This window comes from Styela clava, chromosome 14, assembly GCF_964204865.1.
Source record: "Styela clava chromosome 14, kaStyClav1.hap1.2, whole genome shotgun sequence".
NCBI lineage: Eukaryota > Metazoa > Chordata > Ascidiacea > Stolidobranchia > Styelidae > Styela > Styela clava.
Genome location: NC_135263.1, coordinates 12,721,021 through 12,733,482, shown reverse-complemented (window position 1 = coordinate 12,733,482; position 12,462 = coordinate 12,721,021). Strand labels below are relative to the sequence as shown.

Here is a 12,462-nt window from a genome sequence, read left to right as displayed (position 1 = left end):
TTTATTTGAACATAGTGAATAGTCGTCACGATGTGCGGCCTGTTCGCTTCAACAGAGTTAACTGAGAGTGTTTGCCTTTTTCTTATCATCTATCGGCATTTTACATCAAGCATCAAGCATAAGCCAATGTTAAAAGGTGTTTGGCATTAAATACTCCTATGAAAGGTTTCGCATGAATAAGCAGAATAACCATAATCGTGAAAACAAGTCATTCAAGGCCGCGGTATTCAGACTTACCTCCTGGTGAGATGTGGTCGCTTTGGAAATCTACCGAAAGCTTTCTGTAGCAATTCTGTAGGATTATTCTGGCATATATTATGGAAAATGTGATTACCCATGTTTAAGACATTTTGCAAGTCCTTATTATTATTAGACTTCGTCGTTTTCAAAAGTGTTATAGACTCTAAGATTTATAACGTCACTTCAAGTCAACATAAGTTGCTGTCAACACAGTTGCATAGACCAGACAGTTTGTGCCTGTGCAGGATAGAAGGAAGCCGTTTAAAATATAGTTTGTCGCATTCTATATAATTTAGTTCCAACCTACATATCTCAGTCGTAAATCTTAAAATAAACTTCCACCCTTGTTCGCGACTACTACCAATCAATAAAAATCGTACTGTGAGTATTTGATAAAAAAAAAGTTTGATCACTGTTGGTGCAAAACAGTCGAAAGACCTTTTGCAAGTCCCTATTATTATTAGACTTCGTCGTTTTCAAAAGTGTTATAGACTCTACGATTTATAACGTCACTTCAAGTCAACATAAGTTGCTGTCAACACAGTTGCATAGACCAGACAGTTTGTGCCTGTGCAGGATAGAAGGAAGCCGTTTAAAATATAGTTTGTCGCATTCTCTATAATTTAGTTCCAACCTACATATCTCAGTCGTAAATCTTAAAATGAACTCCCACCCTTGCTCGCGACTACTATCAATCAATATAATCGTACTGTGAGTATTTGATAAAAAAAAAAGGTTTGATCACTGTTGATGCAAACCAGTCGAAAGACAAATTGATTTAATTTTGGTGTTGTATTTTTTCTACACAATTCTCATGATCACAAAATATTACCGGATGTATTATTAATTATATTAATCGTCGCAAATTTGCTACTTATAAGTCAATAAATACAGAGTGCTCGCTAGAAAACCAGAAAATTTGATGGTCAGATGAGATCACGAATAAAATGCATGCTTACCCATTTTCTTTTCGATACGTTTTTATTTTGTTTAGGTTCTAGGTTGTTTCAGATTGATAGATGTTCCCCGAGTATCATTTTCTTGTTTATTTCCGTAACAAATACAAATCAGCAATAGGTTAACAATGAAGTATAACAATTGGACGTAGCGTAATTTTGACATAGCAATCCGCCGCTCGGACACTTCTTTTGCTCAGACAGATATTTAATTGCGTGTAATTTCAGTTTTTTGATTGTGTTTGAATTAAAATGATAGTTTGGAACATGTGAGCTAGTTTGTAAGCGCCAACTCTCCAAAACACTCACAAAATCAGCGTTGAAATATACGGGGATATGGGGAGAATCTTTCAGGGGTGGAGGGAACATCCATGCATAAAGGTTCTATTCGATTTATATTTTAGAACCCACGTCAGGAAAGAAGGCAGGAAACAGCTTTTAAACTTTGAAACGATTTCTTTTTTGTTTCCTAGCGATCACCCTGTATATTAACCGTATTTCTGTCAGGTTGCATTCTTAACCTACTATTTTTTGTTCTATTTATAATATTTTCAAATCTTGAATAGCAGATACATGACATAGTTATCACTTGAAATTTAAGCAGAATGATATCACCTTTGGATGTTCTTTCTTTTGAATCATGGATTTTTGTCGCAAGTGTGATTTTTCTTGCAAGGTAATAACAGCATAATTATTAATTAACGTACCTAAACAAAAATATATTTTAGGGCATATTGAACTATTGAAAAATCTGCGTTTTAAAAACAATAAGAAAGCGTGTAACATTCTGCCCAATAGCACAAATGTTAAGTATTTTATAATATTCTAAGTGTCAAAGTTGCCATATTGATCCACAGAATAATTGACAATTACTTGCATGGTAACATAATGGGTACTCCTGAAGGATGCGAACCAAGATGGCGGACATCGGGACGTAGTATATGTACCAAGTTAGGGCCAGGCCATAAGGAAAATAAGGAAAATTGGGATAAAATTATGGCCTAGTTCTAACCTAGTAAACATACGACGTTCCGGTGTCCGCCATCTCGGTTTGCATACTACGGAAGTACCACATAATGTTACTGGTTACTTGATATGAAATCTCGGATGAGCTTTTATATTTTTTTAATAATCAGAATTAAATGTTGGAATTCGTTACTTTTTCAGATATTACGTTAGACGCAAATGGAGCAAACTAGAAAATTTGCAAATTCCATTTGATCCTCCATCTCTCATGAATTTGGGAAGCTTGAGAAAGGAATTCGGAGAAAAGGTAAATTAATATGCATCCTAAATACATTAAAAAAATTCCAGAATTGACTTTCATGGGGTGGATGATTATCAGATTATAAAATAGCATTTCTCTATAGTTGCTTGCTTTCAGAAGAAGCGGAACTGCAGTTTGTTTTGTGGTCTTGTGGTGTGTTTTGTGGTTGTTGGGTTTGTATTATTGTTTTTTTCGGAACTAATGGATCAATTAATTTCAACTTTACTTGGTGGATTGATAAAGGCGCTAGAAAACTACCTTAATTTGTATCAACATTTCCCATTAGTTCTTTGGTACGTCATCGTATTTTTTAAATATTGCATTTTATTTTCAAATATCTTTTTAGTCAGCCAGACCTAGTCAAACGACCCAACATTTTTCCTCAAGTTTTTCTGGAAACGAAGCCCAATATTTTCACTGTAATCCCAGTCCGAAATTTAATCATTCTATCCAGGGATAGTTTTTGCTTAATTTTTTTTTTCCTATCGTTAATTGTTCGTTCATGGTACGGTTTTGTGAACCAATCAGCAACGCTAGAGAAATGAAAAAAATTTAATCACGGAAAGTATCCGTGGTTGAGGTTCGGCATTTTTCAATTATATTTGGCATTGATTAAATTAAATATTACTTTTGTAGACTGCATTTGAGTATGAAAATGAGTGTAAGAAGAAATATGGTAATATATGGGGGTGAGTAATTAAGTTTTAAAAAATACATTGAATAAATATGATTTCCTAAATTAAAATAGTACAAATAGTATATACGTTCAATAGTTGCATCTAAACCGTGCATACTGTGGAAAAATTATACGGTTAGAAATTTCATATTGTCTTTTTTATCTTGTTCCACAGTCTGTATGAAGGATTGCATCCCGTGATAACGGTACACGATCCTGACATTTTGCGACAAATTTTCATCAAAGATTTCTCCAATTTTCCAGACAGGGATGTAAGTTTATAAATGACCAAATATACCAAAATTTATGTACTGTAAACGCCTTTGTCTGAATGGTTGCTAATTTGCTGGAATGATTCTCGACCTAAAATATATTATGGAGAAATTAGTACAACATTGTGACAACATGGCAATTACATATAACGACTAAAATATAACGAAAAAACAACAATCAAATGTAGATGATACGATCGAATGACAAGCGTTGCACTTCATACCAAATTCTCCTCGATAAATTGCTGTTAAACTTTGGAAACTTAGACTACATTTATGATATTAATACAATATATATACATTCACAACATTGTTTCTTAAATCATATAATGGTAACATTAAGAAACGGTTGACAAAAATTGGCGGAAAAGAGTTGAACAATGGACTAACTGTCGTAAGCGGAAAACAATGGAAAAGAATTAGGTGTGTTACTAGATATTTACATATAAGTAAAATAACCATTGCAAATTATATGTTCACAGAAGAGACGTGTTCATGCTTTTTTAATATGTCTTCATGATTAATAGATCGACGATGACACCAACTTTTTCGACGTCAAAATTGAAGAATATGTTTGGTATAGTGGAATGGTGTGCCGACAACGCAGTTGCAGCTTTCAATAAAAAAGTTGAAAACAAAAACGGAATTTTCAATCCAAAAGAGTAAGTTCTCGATAAATTACGGTTAAAGTTAATATTGCGTACCTTCAATATTTCAGAAAATGTTGAGTTTGACCTTTACGTAACCATAAACGTACAGCACACCAATTAAATTTCAAATTCTCAGTTTTTAAAACGCATTTCACGTCTGTGTGTAGATGATATATATATACATATATCAACGTTTCAGATCATTTTCACGCCTTTCATTGGACATCGTATGCTCAGCTGCTTTCAGCACTAAAGTTCATTCTCAAGACGATACAATTGAAGAACCGAAAATTTCAAAACAAGCAAAAAAGATATTTTCGAGCAGTTTTTTCAATCCTCTAATTTTGTTGTGTAGTGAGTAACGGCTTTCAACTATTCAATTTTATTGTTATTATACGCTGGAAGTTGGCGAATAAGAAAAAAGCATACAACATAGAAATATTTTGAAAGTGTAGCTCACAATATGTTTAACGAAAATGGTTATAAAATAATAAAAAAATATTCCAACTTTCCTTGGCATGCCGGGGAAATTTGTAGCTTTTCGTTTCCTCCATCAAGAATTTATTACATTCACTTTTTCAGTTGTTTTTCCTCCGTTCGAAAACGTCTTAGAAAAATTGAATATCAGTGCATTTGGAAGCGGTGCAGTGGGATATTTCAAAACGCTCACTGATCGTGTTATTGGGAAACGCAAAGAAAATCATCATGCGGAGGTGATATATCTTCACTTACAAATCGAATCAATGAAAGTTTAATTCTTTAGGATTTTTTCAAGTTATGCATTCGTTTATTTGATAACATTTCGAACTGAAAATATTTAAGGACTACAAGTAATTTTAAACATCTTTTACACACTCCATTTGTGACATCAAAATTCTTTTTATTTACTTTCATTTTCAAATTACAGAGCAGAGTTGATCTTATGCAGCTTATGCTTGATTCTGAGATACCAGAAGACAAACTCACTGAAAACAATGTAAAAGGTACTGTATTGGAATAATATTTTTTTCTGTGGAATAAGACTGGGGAGAGTTCTCGAATTTTATCGAAAACTGTTTGTTACATGGTTCGATTGGTGAATATATGACGTCAGTAATGGGATACCTAGACAGAGCATTGAATTCATACAGATCAAGCGAATTATGCAGCTTTTAGGAATATTCTTCTTAATTTTAAATAATATTCAGGGATGACCAAAACTGAAATTGTAGGAAACTCGATGCTAATGATACTTGCTGGTTACGAAAACACTGGGGGCACAATGTCTTTCTTGGCATATTGTCTTGCTCAAAATCCGGAAATACAGACAAAAGTTCAAGAGGAGATAGACGAAATGTTTGAAGAGCATGTAAGCATTTTTGAAATTTGCTCATATCAGCTGTTCTTTTATTTGAGATGGTTATCTAATTTATTTGCAGTCTGTCTATCTTTAGCCTAGTTAAACATATTGCGCCAACAACGTCTTTGTTTGCGTCACGGTTCTGTGTGCCCAAGCTTTCAGTTTTTCAATTGCGATGAAAGGTGATATAATTTCGCACTCCTATGAATAATGAAAAGTGCTGTCTGATATCTGATATAAGTCGATACGTATTTATCCAACAACAAGCAATATAGCTCATTGAATATATTTTAAAAAGTGTACATAATGCCCGTTTTGTTATTATGTTGTTGTTATTTTTGGTATTTTTCTACTTATCGTTATGAAAAAAATGCTTCACTTATTAACTAATTGCTTCGAAAATTTCAGGGTTCGAAGATTATACGTACAGTATAGTTAAGTGAATGTATATGTTTTGACATGAAGTGTACATATCGATCGTTTTGTTATTATGTCGTTGTTGTTCTTGGTATTTTTCTTCTTATTCATTAACTACTGGACCAATTCCTTTAAAGTTTTCAGTGTTTAAATATTGTATTTGTCGTTAGAAGGCTATTAATTTTATTGTCAAAAACTCTGGGGACTCTTAAAATTTCGTTTTCTGTGTGTAATGACGCCATCAAACATGGCGCACCTTGTGGCGGTTCCGCAATCGCTTCAGTCGTAAACACTGCTGGACCAGAAGTCCTCTGTAACAGATTGCATACCCGTATACCTCGTTTTCGCCTTCGTGTCCCTATATTTCAGCATCACTGTTGTTTTAACTAAGAACGGGGATAGATACTGTTGCTAATGTTGTAGTAGTAGTATAAAATTTATCAATATCTGTATTTGTACCGTATCCGATACAGTAAACCAGTTGTACTTCGGTGACCCCTTCAGTACAATATTATTATTGTAGTCATTACTTATCGATCTTGATCAGTAAGTATGTTGATAGGTATTTGTCTGTCTGTCTGTTAGATGCACGCGATATCTCACGAAAGCAAGGTTGAATCTGCTCCAAATTTCGCATGTGCATTCATCATATCTCGGACCAGAAGGACCTCGGACCTATTGATTTTGGATCAATTATGTCGTATAATTAGCGAGTTATAAATTAATTAATTAGTGATGAGACACGCGGTGTCACTATAGAGTCATGAATCGAAATCGCAGTTTCGATCGGTAAGTCTTCGGTCTCCGACCGATATTCTCGTTTTCCTGGTTGGCGCATCTAGGAGGGTGACAAACATGTTAGCTTGTCTCTGTTACGACTTGACTAGACACTCTATCTCGGCCATATCGCCAAATATATAAATGCACCGTAAAATTCGATCTGCAATTGGTATTCACACGCATACCATATTTGTATCAAATTTTTCCTCAATGTTGGAGTGAATAAGAATTATATGAAGGGCGCAGGGCTCTGATATTCGCTTGAAATTTGCTTTTTCTCCAGTAAATAATTGCTTGGGCACGACTGCGACATTCAACACCTGAATTTGAAGTACAGCAAATGTGTTGTTATAATGTTTGGAATTCACACCGATACTAGACCTATTGGTCGACGAATTAGTTTACCAGGAAGATTTAGCCACTTTCACATTCCTAAAATTGCAGTTTTGTTATTCCCCAAATTTATAAATATATATATATATATATATATCGGCATATTTTGTGATGAAAAAGAAATCAGAAGTCAATGATCACATATTTGATTTCATTAAACGTCTGTTACGTGAAGTTTTTTCCAGGTATAGGTTTCCTAGTTTTTTTCCGTAACAAAGACCAAACAGCAAAATATTAACGGAAACGTAACGACTGAAATTTAGCCAGCCGCTCAGACATTATTTTCCTTCATAAGGATTTTGAAACACGGTTTGAAAATTGACACGTTTTCGTAATATCAACGTCGTTAAGTCGTTACTATCCTCAAAATAATTATGAAAAGTGTTCCACGATTCAAAAAAGGTCGAAAATCGACTCAATTTCAGAATGGAAATTTGGTTAGCGTTATTTTATGTATATACTATTAACTATACTATTCTAATCACTACAATTTTTGCCTAAATAAACCTACTTTAAATTAACGGTTGTTGTTCCAGGGCAAATTTGACTATGAGGGCTTGAGCAAACTCAAGTTACTGGACATGTGTATAAATGAAACTCTCAGACTATACATCCCGATACTGAAGTAAGTTTTTCATTCCCTTTTTGAGACCCTGATTTGTAACTGACTCACAATTACCTGGGTGAAAGTGAACGATCACATTATGATTGATTACAATAACTAACTAATCATCGCAGAATAGGGTTTATTTACAAATTCGAAATGTAATTGCCTAGTTTTACAGATATATCTGAATATTGTTTCGATGTTTCAATACCTATTTCTGGAGGTTTGGCATTGTTTGTCCCATGTGATATAAAACTTTGTCTTTACATTTACCAGTATACAATCAGGATTGTTTCAATTTCGTAAGTTGTGAAATTTGAAAATAATGTTTTGGATTCAAACATCTTTCGCTTGTTAACGTTGTTCAGTTGTCGGTAATGCATTGTGGAGGAAAACTGATTTGAAAATTTTTTGCTTTCTCTTCAGAAAAACTGGATAATTTTTGGTAAAACTACTATAAAAAGACACCTCTGCATTGGATATCCAACTTGCTTAATCCTTTAAAAAATAATTGGATTTTATGTGATGCAGAACCAGTTATGTTTTTGGAAATTCCATGCCGTTTTTCATGTAATGGTATACCTTCTAACTTATAGAAACACTCGTTTCGCCGAAAAGGAAATCACAATTAACGGATTTACAATACCGGCAGGAATGCAGATAAACATACCGACTTACCAACTTGCTCATGATCCAGAATATTGGGATGAACCGTATGAATTCAAGCCAGAAAGGTATGTAATTAACTAATTATGTAAATAGGAAAGTTGAAATAGAGTCAGTGGCAGTTCGTTGAAGGGGGCATTTAAAAATTGAACATTTGTGACGTCTGAAGATGATGTCATATTTTGTATTTCACACCACGGGGGAAAGTTACTGTAGTCCAGTGTAGAATGATGTAAAAGTCATAATCACATCATAATGAATTCAGAATATTATCATAAATTTATAGCCTATTTGATATGTAAAGGATATTTGAAAAATGAAATATGAATCATGGTAATGAAATATCATGATATCAGGAGACGTGGTGTCATAGTATTGAATTTTGAAGTAGTAGCCTACATAGCCGAATGCCCCACCCTAGGTACGGTAATAAAGTATAATAATGAAATATTGTGTGTCATCCGTACAGTAACTCAGTTTTTTTGTGACGACAACCCAACCTACAATCCCAAAAACTATTCTCGAGACGACAACGAAGCAACGACAAAAATACCAAAACGTTGTGTGGTCATTGGCCAATCATCAACATTTTCATGTTTGGTGTGAAAGTCTTGAGTTAGTCGGAGGTCAATTCCAAAACAATCTCTATTTTTCGACATCCTCTCTTCTCATTTATTATTTGAATATAAAATAAAACCTATATTCTAACTATGGGCAAACCACGCTATCTTCCGCAACGCTATATGTACTGTTTTGCTAGAGAGCAAAAATAGTTGTAGGTCTTTGTGAAAAATAAACCATTTGCAAACTAACACAAAAAGTAGAGCAAGGTTGACTTTATTTATGAACTTCGTTCTTGTTATACATAAGATTTCATTACCTACTATAATTACAACTTGTTTTAGAATGAAAGACATGAGCCAGATTGATCCAATGGTTTACCAACCGTTTGGTGCAGGACCAAGAAACTGCATTGGAATGCGATTTGCACTGTTGGAAATCAAGCTGTCTTTGGCAAAAATTCTGCAGAACTTCACTATCAAGCCTACGGAAAACACTCCTGTAATAACGATACTTTTGAATATATATTGGATCAATACATTTATAATATTATTCATGGTTTTATGTGATGGAACAGTGGTGTACGGATTCTGTCTCGGACATGTCAAAACAATCGCAAATTCAGATTTTTAAACGTGAAGTATCGACACTATATACTTGTAATTATCTTAATAAATGTGAATGCTTTAACTATTAACAAATAGAATAAACTTGTAGAAAAAAATCGAAACATTTTTAAGATGTGATTTTAATATCAGCACTAAAAGTATTAACAAAGCAAGACATACTTTATTGAATCATTCGTCCGGCGGCAGATACCGTAGTACCTTAGCTTCTACTTAATTGAAAAAATACACGTTCTGCTTTTATTAATATATATTTTATATTGCTTTTATTCTCAGAAACCACCTCTTAAGTTGAAGTTTGCCTTTTCCGTTCGACCCGAGGTAGAGTTTGATCTGAAAGTTGAGCCAAGAAGAACATAATTATATAAAAACTGAAGAAAACGAGAATCATTCAACTGCACTCAATTATAAATAGATATATGAAATATTTATTGTAATTATAGATGACTAATATTGACAAATTAATTTTTTGTCGTGATCGATCTTTAATTCAAGTCTCATAAAAGAAAGGTCAAATTCAGGTTTCAAAGAGGACATTGGTCAAATTTGCATAATAAATTACACGAAAAAAATTATTAAAAAATTTGATTTGAATGATAAGACAGTGCTACGTTAAATATAGTATGGTACTCAAATAAAGAAGAAGTATAAAATCCAATGCGCCGAGTATAAGCACCAAAAATTATAACAATAATTCCTCGAAATTGAATAAAATGCTTCTCGCGCTATTCAATTTAACGAATCAATGATATATATCAGCAGTTTTTCCGTGTAGGAAGGAAAACTAATGACACGATCAACAGCTGACAAGCAGCAGGCAAGTCCACCCGCAGTCGTACTCGTTGTTTTGACGTTATACATGCGCGGTCTCATCTTATTACGAAACTTAATCCATATTAAGATTTTCGAAGGTGACGACTAAGTAGTGCTCGTTTAAAAAGAAAATAGCCATTATGAACCGCGTGTGATTGCTCGCGATAAAACATATTGGTAGAGCATTGTAAAATATCGCCAGGCTAATAACAAAAAATAAGTGTAAGTCATTTTTATCGGTTTGGAGAAAAACCTAGAAAACTTCTTGGAGATATTGTCGGCTGTTAGGAGTGAATAATTCTCAATGGTTCAATAGTCGCAGCTGGATTCAAATTTATTTGTATGACGCCGTCATAAGGCTCACTCCGATCTACGCATGAAATGTGCCTGTGACCTTGGAACATAGCCTACTCAATTTTATAACTTGACTATATCCATCCAACAGTCCTAAAAATCAAACAGTCAAAAAACGTATGTAATTTACAGTATCTGCGATGTGTAATCGCAAAACAGGTTATATGTTGTAATAACATTATTTATTTTTTTTGGGGGGGGTATAAGTATTTTATCAATATGCCGCGCTCTGCATCCCCACCGAAAATAAGACTTTTCATAAATATTAAATGTATCACTAAATAAAGGCCAACCAATATGTATTTGGACTCAAAAGTGGATATCACAACTGTCCACTTTTCCATGCTGTAGTGTAAATTCAAATTTATTAGCGCTAAGCTAGAATCTATAATGAAAAATGCTTCACTGATAATTATTTTACATATATATTTAACGTCACAATAGTTTTGTGTTGAACTATGATAATTTATTATGACGGACCAATTGTGAGAATGTGCATGTCACATAAATCTCCCTTTTCATGCCTTTCGGAATCCTTGAGATAACATTTAAGTTAACAGACAGGTGTGTTGCATTGCATAAAAAAAACTATTGTATAAAAAACTCAAACTCTCCAAAAAATGACTCACGCAATCTGGTTATCAGCCTGGCGATATCTAAACGTAACATACTACGGAAAACGATTGGATTTACTGGCAAACCCTATGTTTGTATCAAATTTTTTCTTAGTGTTGGAGTGAATAAGAATTAGATGAAGTCGCGGGTACTAAAAAGTACTAACAAACCAAGACATATTTCTTTGAATCATTTGTCCAGCGGCAGATAACGTAGTACCTTGGCTTCTTCTTAATTGGATAAAATAAATGTTCTGCTTTTATTAACATGTGTTTTATATTGCTTTTATTCTCAGAAACCACCTCTTAAGTTGAAGTTTGCCTTTTCCGTCCGATCCGAGATATATTATGATCTGAAAGGTGAGCCAAGAAGAACATAAGTATATAAAAAAATGAAGAAAACGTGAATCATTCAACGGCACCCAATTATAAATAGATATATATATGAAATATTTAGTATATTGTAATTATAGTTGACATATATTAACAATTTAATTTTTTGTCGTGATCGATCTTTCATCCAAGTCATTTATCAGTCTCTTTCGAGGTTACTTAAAGGACATTGATCAAATTTGCATAATAAATTACACGAAAGAAATTAATAAAAAAAATTAATTTGGATGATAATACAGTGCGATATTGAATAGAGTATAACATTCAAATAAAGAAGAAGTCTAAAATTTAATGCGCCATGGATAAGCTCTATAAAATCACGATAATATTTTTTCGAAAATTGAATCAATGGATAAAAAGTTCAGTGGGTATTTTTACCCTTAGATAATTTTTATGTAAGAATAGTAATCATACAATACATATTTCTTCCAGAATTAAACTAAGTTTTATGTTAACAATTACCATTTCACACACTTTTTGGGATATTATTGGAAAGACATTGAATGTCGTTGATCGTTTGCAAATTGTTTTGTGTGATTACTCTCACTATTTTTAGTTTCAATATTAACACATTAAGGCATAATTAAATGAGCGATATAAAAGTTGACAAACTTTATACGGAAGTCCACTGCATAAATCAGCGATTAAAAAACACAAAAAAAATTTAGAGGCATCCTGACGTATTTGACGAAAGAAGTTTCTCGAAAGCTGGTTTTATAGTATATATTAAAAAACAACCGAGAATAATTTTCACGAATATTTTTATTTTATTACCTTTAGTAATATCGATTCTTTAATTTGTGGAAATTTGGAAATACGCAAGCGCGGTAAATTGGGG

The 12,462-nt window shown here is 33.2% G+C and overlaps 1 protein-coding gene across 1 annotated transcript; it reads left to right on the top strand.

The window, feature by feature from the left end:
* The first annotated feature begins 1,733 nt into the window (after positions 1-1,733).
* On the top strand, positions 1,734-9,911 carry LOC120340954 (cytochrome P450 3A5-like). The gene is made up of 14 exons (XM_039409356.2): positions 1,734-1,872; positions 2,364-2,469; positions 3,100-3,152; positions 3,315-3,411; positions 3,755-3,834; positions 3,939-4,073; positions 4,261-4,415; positions 4,644-4,774; positions 4,969-5,044; positions 5,249-5,409; positions 7,527-7,615; positions 8,194-8,331; positions 9,169-9,325; positions 9,727-9,911. Exons 1-14 carry the CDS (start codon positions 1,802-1,804, stop codon positions 9,808-9,810), a joined length of 1,533 nt encoding a protein of 510 aa, XP_039265290.2. The 5' UTR covers positions 1,734-1,801; the 3' UTR covers positions 9,811-9,911.
* Positions 9,912-12,462: the final 2,551 nt, after the last annotated feature.

Bases quoted from the DNA above. Each gene is read 5' to 3' on its own strand.
- LOC120340954 (XM_039409356.2), top strand. From the start codon at position 1,802: ATGATATCACCTTTGGATGTTCTTTCTTTTGAATCATGGATTTTTGTC. The intron at 4,074-4,260 runs GTAAGTTCTCGA...TCAACGTTTCAG, and splicing joins GGAATTTTCAATCCAAAAGA to ATCATTTTCACGCCTTTCAT. The intron at 9,326-9,726 runs GTAATAACGATA...TTTTATTCTCAG, and splicing joins AGCCTACGGAAAACACTCCT to AAACCACCTCTTAAGTTGAA.